The sequence below is a fragment of the Protopterus annectens genome, chromosome 6.part0 (assembly GCF_019279795.1).
Source record: "Protopterus annectens isolate FY-2018-M chromosome 6.part0, PAN1.0, whole genome shotgun sequence".
Classification (NCBI taxonomy): Eukaryota; Metazoa; Chordata; order Ceratodontiformes; family Protopteridae; genus Protopterus; species Protopterus annectens.
Window position 1 is genome coordinate 812,130,835 of NC_056737.1, and position 22,897 is coordinate 812,153,731.

At 39.6% G+C, this 22,897-nt stretch overlaps 1 protein-coding gene across 1 annotated transcript in view; it reads left to right on the plus strand.

The window, feature by feature from the left end:
• The window catches only part of PRKCH (protein kinase C eta), a 1,606,604-nt gene that overhangs the window by 1,023,218 nt on the left and 560,489 nt on the right, over window positions 1-22,897 (plus strand). The window contains exon 7 of the mRNA XM_044074487.1: window positions 20,660-20,775. Coding sequence (XP_043930422.1) covers window positions 20,660-20,775 — 116 coding nt within the window. The remainder of the gene's footprint in view (window positions 1-20,659; window positions 20,776-22,897) is intronic.

Consider the following 22,897-nt stretch of genomic DNA (forward strand, 5'->3'; position numbering starts at 1 on the left):
GTGTGTTGTGACTGTGATGTGTGTGTGTGTGTGTGTGTGTGTGTGTGTGTGCAGGGAATGTAGGTGTGTGGTGGTATTTACGTGTGATTGTCTGTATAGTGTGACGTTAGAGTTGGAATATTTAAGTAGGGGGGTTGTGGGGGGGCCCTCCACTTGGGGGGGTGCAGGGGGCCCTACTTTTATGTAGTGTAGGTTTGTGTGTTTGTGTTTTGGGTGAGGGTGTGTGTATGTGTATGTGTGTGGTGTATGTTTAGCATAGTGTTCAGGATTTTAAATTTCACACTTCTGGTCTTCTGTTCTTCTTGTCTTTCGGGTATCTGGTCTCGGGATTCCGGTCTTCGGTATTGTAAGTATTCGGGAGTAAGTAAGTAGTAGTGATCCTTGGCACACACATCTCTCCATTCACACAGGATAAGGTTAAGACACATAAACCCCCATATGTTGAGATACTCACTAAGAGCGTACCAAAAGACCAGAGACTTGCCACGCACAAACAACCTACATGTACTGGTACATGAACAGAATCCACCACTACACACATATCAGTGTGTCAGCAATTAAGCCGCTAAGGTAAAACACCCCCAAAACCTGATGTCTTAGTTATAGGCAACTCAATAGTGCAACACACAGATGTCACCCCTCACCAGGTTGGACAAGAAGAAGGTCATGGTCAGCTGCCAGGATCTGTTAAATCATGCACACACTCAAGTTACTCAGCAACAATTACGGTTATGACTCTGTCATAGTACATGTTGGAGAGAATGATTTGAAATGTACCTCTCTGGACCATAGGAAAAGAGACATGACTGGACTCTCAGATTGTCCCTAATCCTAAGCAACATTCTAATTCACCTAGGATAAAGCCACAGTACGGGCAAAAATTGATTGATTTCAGAAATTGGCTTAGCTTCTGGTGTCACTCCAGGGAGATCCAGTATCTGACAGTCTGGGAAGACACGGCTGACAGACCACGCTGCTTTGCCAAAGATGGCTTTCACCTGTCTCCTCAAGGCTTTCAGATACTGGTAAAGACACTTGCCTCCCATATAGTGTGCTTTTTAGGCAATGTCAAAACAACAAAACTTTTGATGTAAAGAAATCTACTAGAGATAAACTCAAGGTCATGCTGCTTAATGCTAGGAGCCTAAACAGTAAACTGCACTCCCTGGAAGCACTCCTCACCTTGGAAGACGCTGAAGTCTGTGCAGTCACTGAGATATGGTTCAAGGCCACAGAGAGCACCCCAGCCCTTCAAGGCTATAATGCCTTTCACATGTTCAGACCTTAAAACAAGTGTGAAAGCACCAAAGGTGGAGGTGTATCCATCTTCATTAAATCCAGTTACACCTCGACACTTGTAAAACAGTATGACTCTCTTGAGCTATTCCAGGTCCAAATAACTGTAGGCAAAATACCCTACCACATCATTGCTAGCCACAGGTCCCCCACTATGAACCAGGAGAAGCACACCGCCTACCTGGACTTGCTAGAGTTGCTCAGTATACAGCCAAACACCTTGGTCATGGGAAATTTCAACTATTCTTCGATCACTTGGGTGACTTACATGAGCACAAACATGATCGCTTTGAGGTTCCTGGATTTTGTTTATTCAAATACCCTGGAACAGTTGGTATGCACCCCCACAAGTAGCTCAAATGTCCTAGACCTAGTGCTCACCCACATGAGGGGTCACTGCACTATCTCCTGTGTCATACCTTCTCAAGTAAGGGCAGACCATAAATCAGTCTCACTTGAAGTAAAGCTCAGACCTGACACCCCAACAGGAGCAAAAAACTGAAATATTTCTCCAAAACAAACTATAGCTTACTAAGTGACTGTATAAAATGTTTCAAAGCCCCTGCTAACACAGCCAACAATGAGTCCTATGCAGAAGAGTACACAAATGCTGTATATAGCCATTTAAACAAATTTATTGACTTAGCTGTACCTGACAGGACTAAAACCAGTTCCTCCCAAAAGAATAAGCCACCCTGGTGGACTGCAAGTATAAATAAGTTATAGAACAAAAGAAAGAATCTGATATTTAAGAACAAGAGGGAACCTACTCAACAGAATAAGAATACCCTCCACAGCTTGAACAAGCAAATCAGATATCTTGTAAAGATCTCCACGGTTAGTTACAAAACTAAATTAGCATCTCTAGCTAAAGACAGCTGTAAGGAATTCTTTAGCTATGTCTGGAACCTAAAACGGAATGCTCAGCTGTGTGCAGAACTTATAGTGGATCGTACCACTCACACTGAACCTGAAGAAATTTCTAACATGCTAGCTGACAGATTTGGCAATAACTTCACACCCCCACCAGCCATACCCCAAATCATTCCTGACACCAATCCTCAACCGAGTATCTCCAAAGAACAGGTCATACAAGTGCTCTCTAAGGCCAAAAACATGGCCTCTATGAGAGCAGATAACATCCCATCCCAGGTTGCTTACTAAACAATCTAAAACAAGACCTAGTGGAATCACTTGGCACTCTCTTTAACCATAGCCTGAGCATTAGCTTTGTTCCAGCAGAGTGGAGAACAGCAACAGTAATCCCCTTGCACAAAGGGGGTCCATCAACCAACCCAAGACACTATCGAACCATAAGCTTAACCAGCCTTGTCTGCAAAGCCATGGAAAGAATCATCATGGACATTATCAACAAAGACACAGGCGACCTTCAAACTCTTGACCTGACCCTGTTTGGTTTTGTCTTGCTTATTAACCCTGGTGGACTTCTTTGAGAATGTTACTAAAGCCATGGATGAGGACAAAGCAGTACACACAATCCCTAACTCAGGGATCACTGAGAAACTCTCTAACCCTAAGTCACTAGATGGGTAGCCAACTATCTCACTGACAGAATGCACACTTTCATAATTGGGGAGTCCACCTCTACTGTTTGGAATCTATGTCTCTGAAGTCCAAGCAAAAGTAGATGGCCTGTGGATTATCAAGTTCACAGATGACTGCAAATTGGTTGCAATCATTGAGTCCCTCAATGATGTAAACATATTACAGAAGGGGCTGGCACAGACAAATGATTGGTGCAAAGTCAGAGACTAAAACTAAATGCAAAAAAAAGTCTTATTATCCTCTTTGGCAAAGAAGTAGCCCCTGCTGATTATGATATAGATAGCACCCCACTAAGCACAAACCCTGTGGTGCAAGACTTGGGAACACAGGTTGATAGCAATCTAAACTTCGATCACCATGTGCCCATAGTGGTAAGGAAAGCCTTCTACATTGTGCATCTCATAAATAAAGGCATCACATCCAAGAGTAAGGAGGTTATAACTCTGCTGTACTCAACCCTTATCAGACCACTAATTGATTACAATGCTCCCCTCTGAATGTATCTCACCAGACACCTGCAGCAACTGGAGAGACCACAGAGGTTTCTAATTAAGAAAATCCTGGGCCTCCAAAATATGACTTACATGAAAAGACTGAAACACCTGTCACTGTACTCTTTTTTTTTTTACCTTCCAAGTTTTTTATTGATTTTCCAATAACAATCATTTAAACAACAAATTATAATAAAACTATATACACATTTTACAAAGGCCTCAAGCACTGTATAAAATGTTATAAATGTAAAGAAGGGTACAATATTCATTCATTCATAATTTCAATTTGACTAATTTGGTGGAGACAAATCTAAATTCACGGTACTCTATATGATACAGGCTGCTGAGAGACAACCTGTGCCTGGCCTACAGAACAGTCTCTGTTTCTGCCTTAATGGAAATGCTGCAAATCTGCAAATCAAATGGGACGTGTCACTCACTCCAGGGACCTCAGCCTAGCCTGTGACATTAACAAAACATGTTAGAGAGAGAGGTATATATCCCACAGATTGACACTCCTCTGGAATAAGCTCCTACTTCATGTGAAACAGAGCTCCTCAATGACCCCATTTAAACACATCCTTGACAATTAGATGGGTGACCATAAATTCACCTATGTCCCTCATAGCGGTAGTCAGTACTGATCACAGACTAACTCTTCTAACAATGACCTAACTATAGTCAGTTAGGGTACACAGGTTTTTACATGGCTAGGCCTGTAAATGCCCTATGGCCTTTAGCCTAGTAACCTCCTATGAACCTATGAGCTGTTGTACTACTAACCATTTTTTTATTAATCTTTTTTATTAAGGTTCACTTTAGTGCTGCTTCTATTTTTAACTAAAAGAACATCTCCACCTCCTTATACCCTTACCCCTGGTCTGTTGACAATGTATATGTAGACTTATTGCTTATAACTTTGAGCAATCTTTTTATTTATTTTTTTTTTTTTTTTTTTGGGGGGGGGGGCAACTTACCATTGATTTCAGATCTCAAATTTCACCTAGGTCTCTATATCATGGGGAGGGTTCCCCATATATAGTCCTCTGCTGGATAGGTCCTGTTCCTATGGGCAAGAAGACATCATGGCCACCTGGCTAAGAACCCTTGTCCAGCAACTAGGAAGAGGAGTAGTGAATCCAAGGCTGTCCTACTGTGGTCACCTGGGATTTTCTTTCAGAGGCCCTGTTCCCTACATGCTGGCATATTTCACTGGAGGCCACCACCTGCAATTAGACAGAATCTAATAACAGCTCTGCCCCAAACCATAAACACCCATAGGTGATAGATATTAGTCCAAACCTATCCACATGTCCATCCCCCTTCCTCCATTCCTTTCTCCACTAGACTACAGATATGCAGCATCCATCCAGCACATCCATCTGTCCCCTGATATGGAGGAAGGCAGGTAAAGACTTATCATTCCTCTGTCTGCCACCATCTCCATCAGATGGCCAAACTGCTATTCAAACTCTAGTTACCTGGTTCATATTCATGATCATCAACCTCCTTTTCCCATTTTTTACATGGGTTCAGAGTGTCTTGTCAACTGTTGCCATCTCTTTCTATTCATTGCCATTCTCCTCCCATCTTTGACACTCATGTTTGATTATCACAGGTCGTCTCTTACACAATCCATCCACCTCTTTGCTTTGAAGCCCTCATTTCCTCTTGCCTTCTTCCAGTGTGTCCCAAATCTTCTTCACCAGATTGTCTTCTGCTTTTCTGCACATTCCCAAACCACAGTGATCTGTTCTCTTTGACCTTTTCTGCAACTGGAGCTGCTTTGGCTTCATCTCTTATATCCTTATTTCCTCATCTGTCCCACAGTGTGCATCCTACCACCCATCTTGGGTACTTCATCTCTATCACTTCTATAGCCTTCTCAACTGCTTTGCCTTTACTGCCCAGGTTTCTGTACCATACAGTAGTACTGGTCGCACTACTGTCTTGTACACGTTTCAGCTTCTTTGGCATCCTTCTGTCATACAGTACTTCTGATGCACTGTGCCAGTTGGCTGTAACCTCCCAGATTCTAGCTTTGACCTCCTCATTCAGACTTCCCTTTTTCTCAACCACCCCTTCCAGATACTTAAAGCTGTTAATGTTCCACTATTTCCCTTCTATCTCAATTTTCAGCTTATTCTGATTTTCCCATTTTGTACCATTATAACTGTCTTATCTGTACCCAGTTTTATCCCACATCTTCAGTTTTGTTTTCCATTCCCCTATCCCTTGCTAAAGTTCTTGGTCAGAGTCTGCCTGTAATGCCACATCATCTGCATACAGCTTGTTTTGTTGATCTCTACTCACTGACCTGTTTGCAAATGTAGTCCATCACCAGTATGAACAGAAGTGGGCTCAGAGCTGAACCCCGATGCACACCCATTTCCACTGGGAGCCCCTCTTTAAGACCGCACATTGATTGTACTTGAGTCATTGGGCCCTTGTACATAGCTTGTATTAATTTGACTAATACTTCTGGGACTTCAAACCACAGCAGGACTACCCAAATCATCTTTCTTGGAACCTTGTCATATGCTTTCTGCAAGTCTAGGAATGTCTAGTTGGATTCTTTCCTCATTCCCACCTTCTTCTCAAGTATCTGTCTCACAGCAAACGTTGGGTCACTTGTGCTACATGGAATCTGAACTGTTCATCTCCCTGGTTCATAGTCAGGACCTTTATCACTGTATGTCAAGAGCTTGACTGTGATTTCTTTATTGCTGCAACATTTGATTTTTTGCAGGAGCCAGAACTCCAGCAGTGCCCACTTACTTTTCAAAATGTTATGTAGTACAATATTTAGCCCTTTAGGGTTGGTTATTTTTGAAGGTATAAGGATGTTTGGCATGGGTGTCCTGTTTTGGGATCCAGTATTTGGGACGTTTGTTGAAAAGTGGATATAGTAGGTATAGATGGTCCTAGGTTAAGGTGGGCAACACCTGATCTGGCTATTTGAATGCCTGTGACCTACAGGAGTTCTAAGGCTTTTTTTATTACTACATCCATTGAGCTGTGAAGTACTACAGAATATTTAATGTCAGTTAAAGCTGTGTTGTTGTGAGCCTAATGCTAATTTTAGCCCAAATGGTCCACCATTCTTCATAGGCATTGAAGAGGTTATCTTTATTCCACAATGTAACACTTTCATTTTTTAGCAAATGTAAGCTCTAATAAGTTGTCTTATAACAGCCATGGAATGTCTTAATAATTATTCATCCATCCATCCTCAACCTCTTTTCCCATTTTTGCACATGGGGTTGGGGTGTCCTTCACCAGCGACAATCACCTCGAACGAAGGTTTGCACAACTATATGGCTAGCCTTGCCACTGTAGTTCATTCGTACCACTCACTCACACACACACTGTCACCTATGGCCAGTTTTAGTGTGTCCAATCCACCTACTGCATGCCTTTGGAATGTGCAAACAAAAACAGAGCACCTGGAGAAAACTCACATGACCGCAGGGAGTAATGATTAACTGAATTGTAAAAGACTGAGAAGGCAGTGTTTACTGTCTTCCTGCAATAACTGATTTATTTTCTTAAGTTTAATTATTCTTACAGCTTGTTGTAAAGTGGAACTAGGTAATATGTTTCTTGTCTCAAAAGAGTGGTATAACTTTAAGACATCCGTACGATTTGGTTAATTTACATGTTGGCTTGTAGGTGTGGCTAAGGCCTAGCAACCTATCAATGAATAAAAAGAGAAACACAATATGGTGGTTAGATTTTTTGCAATTAACATTTTACTAATTTTCACCTTTGCTGTTATTAAGACACTTTCAGAAGGGAAATGTATTACTGTATTGAGTTGTAAGGTATTCCTTCCTGCTAGCTTTGGCTTGTTGAAATCCTTCAATAATTAAATGAAAAGTGTTTAGCTGACAGGCCTATTTTGAAATATTGAAATTTAGTTGTACCAGAGTTCCAGAAGAGAGCACAATAAACATAACTGTTGGTGTGAAAATGTTTTAAACTTTTAGAAGTTTGTATTTTAAAAATCATGCCAAGCACAAACACACACACACACACACACACACACACACACACACACACACACACACACACACACGAAACTGAAAGTATCATCAACCAGTAATGCAAAGGTCATGGCTGGTACTTGGATCACAGATAAGGTTTGGTTTGTTTTCAGTAAGACCACTTAGCTCCTTACCAGAAATGTGAAATTGTCATACTTTTAGGATTCCATTATTTTTATTTCAGAATTATGGAAATAGGGTAGGAGGCAGTCTGATTGCAGCAATGTCAAAAAAGAAAGTCAGCCCTTCAGAGCAATTTAGTTATGTATTAGTTTAAACATATCTTCTGCAATTACACCTTCTCATCTGAACAAGACTCAATAAACATATATACTAAGGCAGCTGTATTTAAAATATAGGCAAACAGGTATTTCACATAGGGCATCTTAGCCAGTAATTGTAAAAGGCCTAGAATTCAGTAAATCAGTGAAGACCAAACCTAGGACTGAGCTACTATAATTGTATTACATGATATCCATTTCGGTCAACTGTTTAATATTAAATGATATAGAATTTCATTAATTGGTGGAAGGTAAGCCCCTCTTGAACTAGGTCTGGGGCCCAGTGCTAAGACCACCCACTTCTTAAAAAAAAATCATGTCCGTAGTATGGCTGTAAATCTACCATTGTTTTTCTCTGGACTATAAAGTCTTCATTCTAAAATAGAGACTACCAAGTCCTCTAACAGTTACCTTGGCCCAACAAGTACACTTTATTGTCATTATTTATACTCCCTACACTCCTGTATCAAGAATATGAAGTCATCATATCTTTGACCAAGACAGGCACCCTATCTTATCCAAATGACTATGTTGGCATGTGCTGCTTCTGACCCGAAATGGGCACCAAACCACTGTAAGTCCTTTTCATTAATTTGCATGGTTGCTGAGCTTATCTCAGCAAGAAGTGGAAATAAGGCAGGGACTCCGTCTTGGACAGGATGTCAGTTCATTGTATGCTACTCTCAAATATATTCACATGCACACTATGCATACACTTATGGACAACTTGGAATTCTGCCAGTCACTTATCAACATTTATTTGGTATGAGGGGGGAAAACTGAAATGCTAGCAAAAACTCATGCAGATAGTAGAAGGACATCCAGACACATACAGAAGGCAACGAAATTCAAACATCACTTAAATGAAGACATACTGAAACACACAATATTCTCAGCTATTATTCAGCAGTCAGTAGTGCCTTGGCTTAGAGCTTTCTCTGAGAATGACAAAGATTTGGAATTCATCCCAAAAGACCCAGGCTTGTTACATTAATTGGAACTCATTAAGCAATTAGTAATTTAAATTTGCAGTATCAGTTGGGATATTAGTCATAACAGTTACATCCAACCAGGGCAAATGAATAAATTAAATTAAACTATGTTTATCAGTTAGGGTTCTTATCCAAATGCACCTAAAGTGAGGTAGACACAAGTAAATTAAAATGAAAAACACACCCAAAGCTGAAGGCAGCTGGAATAAATGCTGCCAATCCATCAAAAGTTAGAGAATTGAAACAAATATTTTATGTTATGTTATGTTTTTGTTTGGCCACTGTATGAAATAATATATTACATTTAGTGCACTGTGGATTGAATGTTTTATTACCTTCAGTAACATTGCATTTTTTATGTATCTGTACCATTAGGATGGGATGATTGATGCTTAATTTGTTCAGAGAACAGATTGGTTATTTTAAATTTTGTCATACGTATATATAGGGTAGTTGTTTGATGGTATGTTGTCTGATGAAGCAATGTTGATCATTGCGAAAGCGCTCACTTATCTACGATAAAAGCTTTGGATTTTATTCATCTGGATTGGCAACATTTATTCCAGCTACCTTCAGCTTTGGGTGTGTTTTTCATTTTATGTTTATCAGTTAAGTAAATGCTGGTGACTATGGGTTTTGCATCATTTAAATAATAAAAAATGTGAAACTCGGGTCTATATCAGTTCAACAAAACAGCACATCACCGAATACAACAACCTCGAACTTCTAACCATGAAATCTAAAAACATCAAAAGCTCATAACAGTGAATGTTTTCCCTGGGAAAAAATTCACTGTTCCGAGAAACACACACACAACACAAGCACACCAAAAAAAACAGCAATCCACACACATACACTTATTTTTGCTTTACGCACCATAATATAAAAAAATACTGTGCCCATTAGTTTGTTGTGCCCTCTGTCCAGCAGTGACACAGATGATTCCGGGGTAAACCTCGATGAATAGAGCTGGAGTTTCTTCAATCTGGCAGCATATGACAGATTTTGTCATTGGTCTGATAAGTGAAGAGTAATCCCTCATGATCAGGGGGCAATGTGAAGGTCTTTCTCATGATCAGTGGCAATGTAGAAGGTCTTTCTAACCACTTTTGCAACCCATCTTGTGACATAGGTTTTACATTTAAGCTGTTAAGTTTTCTACAATACCCCAGGTGGTTGTTGTTAAAGCCTTTGCAAAAGGTCAAGGGGCTGTATGGACTGCCTTTCCCTCATCAATGGCCTTATATTTGTTATTGAGCTCCATTATGATCTCTCCATAGCTTTGCAGACTAGACTTGTTAAGTTTAGGCTGAGATTAAACAGCTGCCTTATGTGCAGGTTTAATTGAACCCACCTGTAACTTTTCCACCACAGTGCTGAAATGGACAACCAAATTCTTTTCCTAGGAAAAATTTGGTTATCTGCAACTTTGCTATTTATATTAGACCATTTGACGTATTAACACTTCAATGATCTAATATAGACCCGTGAAACTCTGTCTAGCATTATTGGCTGACTGTAATCCTCAGTGATATAGCAGAAAATCAAAAATTTTACAAAGGACAAGAAAAAAAAATATGAGGCAACATCAGGGAAATTCTACAAAATTCTGAACAGTTGAGCATTATGGTGAGACATATCATGTCTATAGCTGGTAAAGTTTGGCTTTATTGACCTGAATGTACCCATAAAGACTTAAAAAGTAAAACTTCATGGTTACTCAGAAGTCATGCCACTGAAACAGTGGTATATCCTTAAGAGGTCCTGTGCATACTGTATATCAAATGGGCCTCCACTACAGGAGGTTTAAGACATTACACGTTAAAGACTCCAGCTTGGCTGAGTCTTTCTTGCAGTTTATATTGAATGATTTGTCTATGTGACCTTTTTAACCTTTGGTTTGGATGCTATTTGGGATATTTTGCAGGTGCTGTAATATTTATGCACATTAGCATGATTTTAGGCTTTGTGTTTCTAAAGTATAGCCAAACAATCCACTTCTTGCATTGATGAGGTCAGAAAAAAGACCAAAACATGGCATGTCTAGACTTGGTGACTCTTGTTGCTATTGGCCTGAACATACCCATAAAAACTTATAAAGTTAAACATTCATAGAACAGTAGTGAAGACTCTAACTTGGCTGGTCTTTATTGCATTTTTATATATAGAGATATAATCGCATGTTTGCATATATATATATATATATATATATATGTATGTGTGTGTAATATGCATATGTACAGATAGATTTTTATATATATATATATATATATATATATATATATATATATATATATATATATATATAAATCTATCAGTATACCAAAAAAAAAAACTCCAGCATCAAAGTTGCTCCTTGTAGTTTATTTCAATATTATGTTCACAACATGGCATAAAACAAAAAAGTAAACAGCAAACCGCATTTCTCCCACTCACGCAGCCCCTTCATTGCAGTAACAATTTCCCTTACCCCACTGTCTGCTGATCTCAGGAAAATAGTGTGCTGAAATGTAATCTGTTAAGTAAATGGAACACAGACATTCACTTACATTGCTGAAGTGTTATGTATAAGCTGCACTTTGCCAATGACTTGTCAACTGCTGAAGAATTAAACTTTGATGAAATGTGCTTTCGTCAAATTTGACTACAGTGGTCTCAAATAAAACCATGATTTTCTCTCTCTGTATATCTATATATAGAGGGAGATAGGTGTTTGTACGTACGTGTGTGTGTGTGTATGTGTGTGTGTGTGTGTGTGTGTGTGTGTGTGTGTGTGTGTGTGTGTGTGTGTATATATATATATATATATATATAGGTATATTCTGAGCTATGTATGTATATGTGTGCAAGATGTTTATGGCATTAAGAAAAACAGTAAAGGATTTCCCTGATTTTATATGATGCTGGGTTGTTGGAAATTCCTGTTTGGTTTGTCAAGGCTGCAACAGGCTAAAATAATTTCTAGTAAATTTTCCATGGTATTCCATCTCTTCGTACACCCTAGAAATGATAGGGAACAGTGCCATATTTTGCTTTGATGTCTGTTTTTATGTCAGTAAAAAAGCAGCAAAAATCCCCATTTTGACTCAAAAACCTATTACAGAGCTAGCACACAGCTCTGCACCTATCACTTTAGTGAATCACGTACCCAATACAATGGACAATCAGGACCTATTTTTATTTTTCTTCTTATTTTTTTTATCTTTCACTTTCATAGCCCTAGACAAACCCATCATATGTATACTGACATTTTGCTAAATAAACAAAACAAATTGAAAACAAGCCTACCCTATTCGGATATACACCTAACCCCTGTAGTTTTCTAACCAAATAGTATTTATTCAACCATATTATAAGGTTTTTCAATTGTCAATACATAGTTTTGAAAGAAGAGTAGAAGAAAATGTAATCTAAACAGGGGATTTTAATGGGGGAATTTATAAGTGCAAGTGTGTTTACAGCTTTAAATGTAACGAAGACTATGATTGGTTGTTGAATATATTTAAAGGGGGGAATTGTGTGTAATGAATGGTTCTTATGAAATTCCGATATACAATGAAATAAAAGTGCTCAGCCTTTTTCATTAAAGAGTTTGTATCCAGTATTTTGCTGTTTCCTTGGTGGTGGCATCACATACACACATTTTCTCTGCTTATTAGTTTGGAGTTTTGGTATGTTAGCCCATCTTTCTTTTTTTGGGGAAGAAGTGCATTTGAGTAGCAATTTTCCACAAACACTCTTGTCTCCAATTTTTAGTACTTTGTCCTTCTGTCGCAGTTTATCAGGATCAACTCTTTCTGCTGTTGAGATTACATCTTTATTTTTGCTGGTCTTGGCTTCTTTCTCATGTCCATGTTTCGAGCATACACACAATATGCCCTTTCAGTTAACAAATCCTGATATGGAATACCAGTCCAATTGCTTATTTGCGCTTTCATAAAATTATTACAGTCTCTTCCTTCCATTTTTGTCTGTACCAGAGCTTTTTTGGAAAGCACACAAATAAGTAATTGGACTGGTATTCCATGTCAGGATTTGTTAAAAAGGGTATATTGTGTGTATGCTCCAAACATGGACATGAGAAAGAAGCCAAGACCAACATCAATAAAGATGTAATCCCAACAGCAGAAAGAGTTGATCCTGATAAACTGTGACTGAAGGACAAAGTACTAAAAATTGGAGACAGTAGAGTGTTTGTGGAAAATTGCTATTCAAATGTACTTCGTTAGGCTTTTCCCGGTTTGGGGTCACCACAGCGGAACTCCGGTCTGCTCATGATTGGCAGTGGATTTTACTGTGCCGAGTTGCCAGCCCAATGCCCAACCTATTAATTAACGTATTTTATAGACCATATACCAGATGTCTATCATACATCTCATTTATGAAATTGCAGAATATGTATGCAAATACCCCCCAAAAGTATGGTAATAGCTCCAGTTTTTAATGACTTGCTTGTTTTGTGTATGCTAAACCTACTGGAATGTCATACTGTTCTTTTACTAGTACAGGTATAGGAATTTTTTATGGTATGTATTAAACTGTTTGCCAAAGCTTAACATTTCATACATAATATGTAAAGAAGGACCAATAAGGGTTAATAATATCAGCATTAAAACAGGTTGAGCAAGTCAATCTTCTCCTTATTGATAGGGATTGCGGTATACAAGTAAACAGTGAGATAAAATATAGTGAAAGCAGGAAACTAGTCTAGTATTCATGCTAGAATCTTATAGAGGTTACAGTTTAGGGAAAAGAGTACACTTGTTTGTGCACTCATATCAAGTGGTTTCCTTTCTCCAGCTTTTGGGCACCTATGGATTAATGGTTTGGGGTAGGGATAGTGCATATTAAACATTTTCCCACATAAGGAGCTCAGAGATGCATTACTTCATGTTTGAGTTTCAGGTGAAAGCAGCCATCTCCCTGATGCTACGGTGACACACTTTATTATTCTTTGATTGTTGATCTTCAGTCACAGAACCATGTTTTACTGATTTGACTATCTGCATGTTGAGTTTGCTTTATGATTAGCTATAAATTACTGATGTTCATCGTGTTTCACTGTTGCAGTCATTACACTTGGGTTATCCTGCTGGCAGGCTACCTGCAGTCGGCCTGAATTCCAAAGTCTTGGTATGGCATTGGTTGCTGTCGCCTCTTCCCTGACGTCAGTGCCCCAGGGGTATAAAAGATGCAGCCAACGCCATTTTCTTCAGTCTTTCTTGCTGAGCAGTGCCCAAAGCAAAAGCAGTTCGCAAGTGCCGGTCGGCCGACTCCTGAGATTTTCGAATTCGAATTTCAGATCCGAAGTCTTCATTAAAGCTAAGTACCCCATTGGGGAAACTTTTTTCTTGCTCCAGACCGATGTCAGAAAAAGTTAACAATTGTATTTCTTGTGGGAAACAAATACCTCATAAGGATTTTCATTCTTACTGCATACCTTGCCTAGGCCCTGATCACAACGTTGCTTTTTGTCGGTTTTGTGCTAGATTTAACCAACGCACTATTAAGCGTCAGTATGATTTTGCCTTTCATTACTTTGGCCGCAGATTCAATTATACAATGCCGGCAGAACAGCAGATGACCAGAGTTTATAAAAAACGCAAGGATAAAGACAAGGACAGGCATCTGAGGTCCAAAACCGACGATGAGGCTTCCTCTAAGCTAGTCGTCAGTTCGCCGTTTCTCAGTGAGGTGCTTTTGCAGCCCCTGACCCCCGCTACCTCAGAGCCACAGGCTGCTTCCATCTCCCACGTGGAGCCAACTGGGCCTCTGGAAACTCAAGGTATTGGATCCTCGGAAACTATTCCCACAGATGGGTCCGGAGCCGCTGTGCAGGCATCGGCTTCTGAGGGTGTTTTCAGACCTACACAGTTATATGTAAAGCCATCTTCAGCTTCAAAGACAAAGATTAAAGCAGCTATAAAGACAAAGAAACAAGTACAGCATTCTACAGGACAGACTTCTATGCCTAAAAAACAGATGCTCAAAATGGCCGAAGACCTTATTACTTTAATCAGGGGTTCCCATCCCCCTCCTGATAAGAGGCCTAGGCAAGAGACAGAATATGAATCTTCAGATCAGGTTTCCATTTCCTCTGATTCCTTCTCTGATCAGGAATACTCTCTTCCTCCCTATGAGGATTCTGATGCTGAAGAATCTATTCCTTCAGCTTCTCCTCCTGAGGATTACTCTTTTGGGGAAACCCTGCATACCATGAGGGAGCACTTTCATTGGGAGAGCCAGGATTATTCAGAATCCAAGAAAAGGCTCAGAGATTTTCTTTTACTTCCTCAGCACAGGCCCTTGCTATTGCCCCTGTTCTGGATATTGTAGATGATGCTTTGTCAGAGTCCGGTCTGTCTCCAGACTCTATACCCCCTGCACACGTTAAGCCAGACAAGTACTACAGTGTTCCAGATTCACATAAATTTCTATATAAAAACCCTGCTGCTGACCCAGAAACTATTTCTCAGGGTGCCAAAGGGGTCAAGGCTTCCACTGCAAAAAACCCTGTTCCCTCTGATAGGGATTCTAGAGCACTGGACAGATGGGGGAAAAAGTTTACACTTCTGCTACCTTGGCTGTAAGGGCTTTAAATTGTCAGTTTCATATGCTTAAATATCAGCAATACTTAATGTCACTGTTAAAACAGAAAATGTTGACAAATTCTGAATGTGCTGAAAACAAGGAAATGCAGGATTTATTGCATGCAGCTGAACAGGTGGGAAAACATACTTTGCAATGTGGTTTTGATTCTTTGGAGGCCTCTTGTAGGGCTGCTGTAACGGGTTCTGTGATTAGGAAGCATGCTTGGTTAAAGGAACAAAATCTGCCTGATCATGTTAAAGCAAAATTATTAGATGCTCCATTACAGCATGATACTGTTTGGTGTTAAGGCAGAAGAGGTGTTGAAGAAAATGGAGGATAAAGTGAAATCTATGCAGACAGTTAAGGATTTTTTACAGGTACAGCCACAGGAAGTGGCCTTCAAAAAATTGGTCCTTCACAGTGTCAAATAGGCCACAAAGAGGCAGATACAGGCGCCCTAGAGGCAGATCCTAGCCCCAGGGCTCATACAGGCCTAAACAATGGGGTGTTTCTACCTCCAAAAGCAGAGAAGACAAATCTCAACCTTATAGGAAACAGTCCCAATGACTTTCCTCTACCAGTACCAAGCACTTATCTTTTGGAAACTCCCTTAGGGGGAAAACTAGCACTTTTTCCACAAAACTGGCACATGATCACCCAGGACAAATGGGTCTTGAATATAGTGTCTCAGGGTTACAGGTTCCACTTTCACACCCTGCCAAGGCAAAAGGCTTGCCAGACCTGCCACACAGTCAATGGGCAGAGGCACAAAAGCAAGTTTCATCCCTCATTTACATGAGGGCCATTCAACGAGTACCACTACAGGAGCAGGGACAAGGATTTTACTCACGATTTTTCTTGGTACCCAGAAAGGACAAAGCCTGGAGACCAATACTGGACCTGTCTATTCTAAACACTTTTCTGGACGTTCCAAATTTTAAAATGTTAACTCTGCAGCAGCTTCTGCCCATGCTGGGCAAGAAGGCTTGGCTAGTAACCTTGGACCTAAAAGAGGCATACCTGCATGTCCCAGTCAGACAATCTTGCAGAAGATACCTCAGATTCATAGCTGGCTCAATGCACTACCAATTCTCTGCACTGCCCTTTGGCTTATCTAGTGCGCCCAGGGTCTTCAGAAAATGCCTGGCGCCAGTAACTGCTTTTTGCAGACAAAGAGGAATTCAAATATATCCCTACTCGGATGACTGCCTTATTCAAGTAGAGAACAAGGACATCCTACTAAAGCATCTGGCATTTGTAAAAAGATTGCTAATTTGCCCAGGGTACACAGTAAATGAAAAGAAATCAAAGCTAGTACCCTCTCAAGAGATAATATTCCTGGGTGCAAGCTTAAATACAACTGTCCAGATGGGTTATCTCACGCCAGACTAACAAAGGCAACTGACGTCTTATTTCGACATGTTGGCAACAAAAACCCAGTTATCTGCAAGAAAAATTCTGCAGGCTTTGGGCTTTATGGCATCCTGCATTCTGGTAATTCCATATGCAAGACTGCATATGAGGAAACTACAATGGTATCTAAAAAGTGTTTGGACTCAACATTGCCACAGCCTGGAAAAACTAATTACCCTCATTCCCTGCCTGCAACAGGAGTTTTGATAGTGGGTACAGGCCTGTCACCACAACAAGGGACAACCTTTCACTTTACCCACTGCCAGACAGACAATAACAACAGATGCATCAGATTATGCCTGGGGGCCCACATGGCAGGAAGATGTATTCAGGGCACATGGCCCACAAGCCAAATGCATCTTCATATCAATCTAAAAGAAATGCTGGCTGTCCAGAATGCCCTGACAGCTTTCAAGGATCTGCTTCATCCAGGACAACTGCTAATAAAAATGGACAATACTACAGTCATGTGATACTTAAGCATGGAGGCACGCATTCCTACCCCCCTCTGCAGATAAGCCATGATTTTGTGGAACACAGCATTGACTTTTCAAGTACACCTTCAAGCACAATTCCTGCCAGAAAAGACAAATACTCTGGCAGATGATCTAAGCATTAACCTCATGGATCCTCACGAGAGGAAACTAGATCCACAAATCTTCAGCATGATAACAAGGAAATGGGGATGCCCAGACATAGATCTATTTGCCTCCCCTTACAACTGCCAGCTACAGAGATTTTGTACAAGGACTTATCACAAGCTAGCATGGAAAGTGGATGCTGGAAAAACCTCACAGTATATGCCTATCCTCCACTACCTCTCCTCCCCAAGGTACTCCTAAAGGTCAGACAAGAGAAGCCAAAAATGATCCTGATTGCCCCAGACTGGCCACGCCAGCACTGGTACCCGAGCTTGACTCAAGGCAGCCTGGACATTTTCTCAAATTCCTCATTTACTGACCCAACAAAGCAATCAAATAATGCACAGCCAACTCAGAACCCTAAATCTGGCTGCATGGCGGATAACATTATCGTTCAGAACGCACCTCTCTCCAAATCAGTGATGGATGTTATTCTGGAGGCCAGGAGGCCCAGCACCAGAAAATCTTATGCAGAAAAGTGGAAGAGATTCTGTGCTTGGAACCAGGCGCAAGGAATTGACATGCTTGTACCAAATATTCCTCAGATTTTACAATACCTAACTGAGATGCTGGACAAAGGCCTATCCTTTTCATCGATTAAGATCCATGCCTCTACCATTTCAGCTCATTACAATACAGACCCACCTATTTTTTCACATCTTCTACTAAGGCAATACCTCAGAGGGGCCAAAAACATAAGACCCCCAAGAAGAGTACCAATACCTGCATGGGACCTCAACTTTGTCTTGGAAAAACTCACGCTGCCTCCTTCTGAGCCAGCCAATACAGCTGAGATAAAATTCTTATCATGGAAAACAGCTCTGCTCTTAGCAATTACTTCAGCAAGAAGAATCTCAGAGTTACAGGCTGTAATGGCAGTTGAACCTTACATAATTTTCCATCCGGACAGGGTTTCTCTGAGGACAAACCCAACATTTATGCCTAAGGTAGTGTCCAGTGTGGCTCTTAATCAAACAATTCACTTGCCTACCTTTTATCCATGCCCCTCATATTATGATTCATCTATCTAGAGGGAAGGAGGGAGGTCTCTGTCTCTCATCTCTCATCACTCATCAGACCAATGATTGTGTACATGCCCCCACTATTGAACCGACACTTGCAGCAGCTGGAGCAGCTGGAGAAGACACAAAGTTCCACAAAAAAGAAAAAAAGTCTCAAAAATCTGTCCTATATGCTGCCTACTGAGAACTCCAGCTCTATTCAGTCGCTTGCTGCAGAGGTGACCTTTGCCTAACACACAAGGCCAATATCATGTCAGATTTGATGAATATATGAATCACCAAAAAAATAGAGATCCATCAGAGCCACAAGCAGGAGACTTAAACCTCTCGATCGACTGATAATAGGGATGTGCTGGAGATAGATTCACATCTCAGACAAAAGCTCCCTATGAACAAAAAATCCCAGTATATGTGAGGAGGCAGAGCCTGAGCCGCTGGCCTTGTTCAAGAGAAAATGGATGGAATGGATGAGAGATCCCCAGGGATTACACCAGTGTCAGTTAAGGCACTCACACCAGAGGCACAACAAAATAAATGGTATAGTCCCCCATACTAGGTGCGTAAAACAAAGCGATAAGGCTAGGCTTTTGTAAAAAATGCCGGGCAGATAGCCTAGTATGAACCTATGAACCTATGAACCTATGAATCCAAACCCTCAGAATAAGGGGGAGAAACTACTACATTCTTTGGACATACATAGACAGCTACGCTTCTACTTGTACAAAACTAAAGCTTTCAGAAAGTCTGAGCAACTCTGAGTCGCATTTGCTGCAGGATCTCAAGGAAAAGCTATCTCAAAGCAGACTATTTCCAAATGGATAGCCCACTGCATTTGTTTCTGCTATTCTCAACATGGCAAATCAGTGCCTAAGGGCAACAGGCCACACTCAACCAGAGCAGCAGCTACTTCAGCAGCCTTCCTCAGAGGAGTACCAAGCAAGGACATTTTGGAGGCTGCAACTTGGACTTCAGTGCACACTTTTACAAAGCACTACCACTTACCTCTTTACTCTAAATCCAGAGCAGGCTTCACCACTGCAGTTCTGCAGGGCCTCATAGCCTCTCCTAATTCTATTTAGGCCCAGCCACCCAACCTCAGCTTTGCGATTCAACCCAAGTGTAATGACTGCAACAGTGAAACACGATGAATATAGTACAGTTGTGTACCTACCATAAATGTAGATGTTCGAGTGTATTCACTGTTGCAGTCCAGGATACCCACCCACCACCCCCCTTTCTTTGCTGGGACTTATCTGTACTTCTCTATTCTATACAACCTATGTGGTGTATTTGCTTGTAGAGGAAGATTATGTTTTATTTTAGTGTATGCTCTTTTATTGGCATAATTTCTAAGCCTACCCTTAGGGGAGCACCTGACATCTGGGGCAAGAAAAACTGAAGAAAATGGTGTCGGCTGCATCTTTTATACCCCTGGCACACTGACGTCAGGGAAGAGGCGACAGCAACCGACGCCGGACCAAGACTTTGGAATTCAGGCCAACTGAGGGTAGCCTGCCAGCAGGATAACCCAAGTGTAATGACTGCTACAGTGAATACACTCGAACATCTACATTTATGGTAGGTACACAATTGTACTTTGTCCTTCATGTGTTCACTTTTTTAATTTTAAGGGTTAGTTGGAAATACCACAGCAGAGTCTATTGGTCCACTTTGTGTGTTTCTTAGTTGTTTTATTAAGCATTACTTAGGGGTGACACAGTGATGCAGTAAGTAGCATTGTCACCTCACAGCAGTAGGTTCTCTAGTTCAGTTCTTGGCTGGGGTACCTGATGCATAGAGTCTGATTGTCCTCACTGTGTTCTTGTGGGTTTTCTCCAAGTACTTCAGTTTCCTCCTGTACCCCAAAATCATGCAGTAGGTGGACTGGTGACTCTAAATTGTAGGTGAGTTTATCACACAAAAGAAATACCTGACAATCTACTTACATTTCCTTTGTACCTTGTAAACTCTTTGAATGATATAAGTTGCTCATGGGGCTGACAGCATTAGATGGATGCAGGCATACCCATATAACCAGAAACAAGTTGCTGAACTTCCTGAAAGTAGCTAGAAATAAAGACTCCTTAGCAACTCTTTCAGTATTGTATTATGTTTCTGTTCTCTATGCAAATTATTTCATGTTAAAATTAATATGAACAAGTCTATACTGTGTATTCAATTGCATGAGATATTATTCCGAGTTGACTAGGTGAAGGTAGAAATATCGACCATCCATAATCATTGTTATTTACCAGTCGTGTGTAATTCCGACAGCATTTTATCAGAGATTCACATTGTATTTTTATTTTCATTTTAGTGTGTAAAATGAATATTCACAAACGGTGTGAAGCAAATGTGGCACCAAACTGTGGGGTGAACTCAGTAGAGCTAGCAAAAGTACTGGCAGAGATGGGACTTATAGCAGACAAAATGGTGAGTGTGTCACTTAACTGCATTATTACTTCTTGATTTGGAATGCAGCCATTGGGACAAGGTAGTCTACATTTACTGTGTCAAGTCAGAGATAGGTTGTTCAAGAAAATTTAAATGTACAGTAAGACTTTGCAGGATTTATTAATACTTGAATGACTGATGTAGGATCAAATCACATTTGACTGAATAAAATTTGTCAAAATAGATGAGCTCATTGACTTGTACCCTGCCAAACAGGCTGTAGTTTGCATGCTACTTTATATATATGCATGTATCAAAATATGTCTGGGTGCATTAAACTTATAAAAGCATATTTTTTTTAATAATAAGGAATCTATTAAAGATTCATTCCTTAACATTTATTTTACTACAATTCTAAAATGTAAAGCAGTGACTGGTAATAATGTATACAGTGGTCACATTCCTGTCTACTTAAATGCGGTTTAACTTCGACACCCAAGTGACTTAAAACCAACTCCCACAAATTCTACTAACAGTTTTCCTGGAATAGTGTAAACATGCATCGAACTTGCTTGATTTTATTAAATAAACCATTATAAAATGATCTTCAAGCATTTGCAATCTTTAATGTTTTCATCAAAAAATCCTTCCAGTTTTAACATAACTTCCAAATTCCTGGAATTAATTTCTAAAATTTCTTGCAAATTCACTAAGCTATCAGCCATATGTCTAATTATAATCAAACATGTTTAAAAATGCCTAAAATATCATCCATAAAATCAAGCAAAACAGAAATACCACACAATGTTATTTCCTAAACCTAGTTCTTTGTTTTATATTCAAATTTTATTACGGTTGCATCAGTTGACAAACTGATTAGTAAATGGTAGCTTAATCCCTGTCTATCCTCATTCCTCAATGTAATATTACTATCAAAATATCTATTCACACAAGTCTATTTAAATATATATATATATATATATATATATATATATATATATATATATATATATATATATTTCCATAATTAACCCAACAGCCTTATCATAAAGACATAATTTTAATAATATTTCATATCATCTCATCTGAAACATTTCTCATTTCTGAAAGCTTTAGTAACATCCTATGTTACTGACCTAACTTTTAAATTTAAATTAATTATCTGAATTGCCTCTCTCAATACTAATAATTCCTGTGTGCTCTTCTCCTTCACTATGTTATGTACTTTACACTCTATAGCTTCTCACACTACCTTACTCACCCTTGAATGCAGTAAATTGGTTAATGTTTTATAATCAAAATTTGCCAGTTAATGGCCTCCAGTTACATAACTTCATTGTGGTGTCCTTGCCATACAATCTTAATTAAATATAAACAAAACTCATTTTTAATATCTTTTCTCTAACCCCACCATTTCTGTATTATCTTAAACAAATATAATCCCATCACACTCTGGCACTTCCTATAATTTCACTTTCTTTAACTTCTTTTGCTTTATCGCTTAACCTTTTCTCTGCCCCTTTCATAATACACACTTCATATTTCTCTGTGTATAATTCCTGTTAATATATATCTATTTTCTTCAGCTGAGCTTTCTGAGTATTGTACTTTTCTTCTTTTAAGATGCAGCATTTTATTTGTTTTTACATAGCCATAAAACATATCTTCTTCACCTGCCTGGTTGATAAAAATTAAACCACTTTCCTTTAACAGTGTATTGGTATCTTTAACTACACTTTCATTTTTATTTTACTTCCTCGTACAGTTCTCCTTTCTCTCTTATTCTAAACCCTTCTTCTTTTAGAGAATGCACAATTTGTCCATCCCTCCTATATTTAACTTATTTCCTAGCCCCTAGCAAAAATAACTCACTCTTCAGTTTGTATGTCACCTACTCTCCCTGAGTAAGTATATATTTCTCTCATCCCCACGTGGTTAGACCAAATGTGTCCATACACCCCTTAACTTAAAAAAAATGTGCATCTGTTTTCTGTATTTCTATGCCTATTAACATTCTGATTTACTTTTTTCAAATTTTATATAAACCATTGTTTGGTCTGAAAACCCAAATTACTGTCTCAATACTTTCCCCTGTATAATCACTATAAAATAAATAGTTATCTTTGTAATCGGTACACTATTTCTATAAGTGCATTTCAGA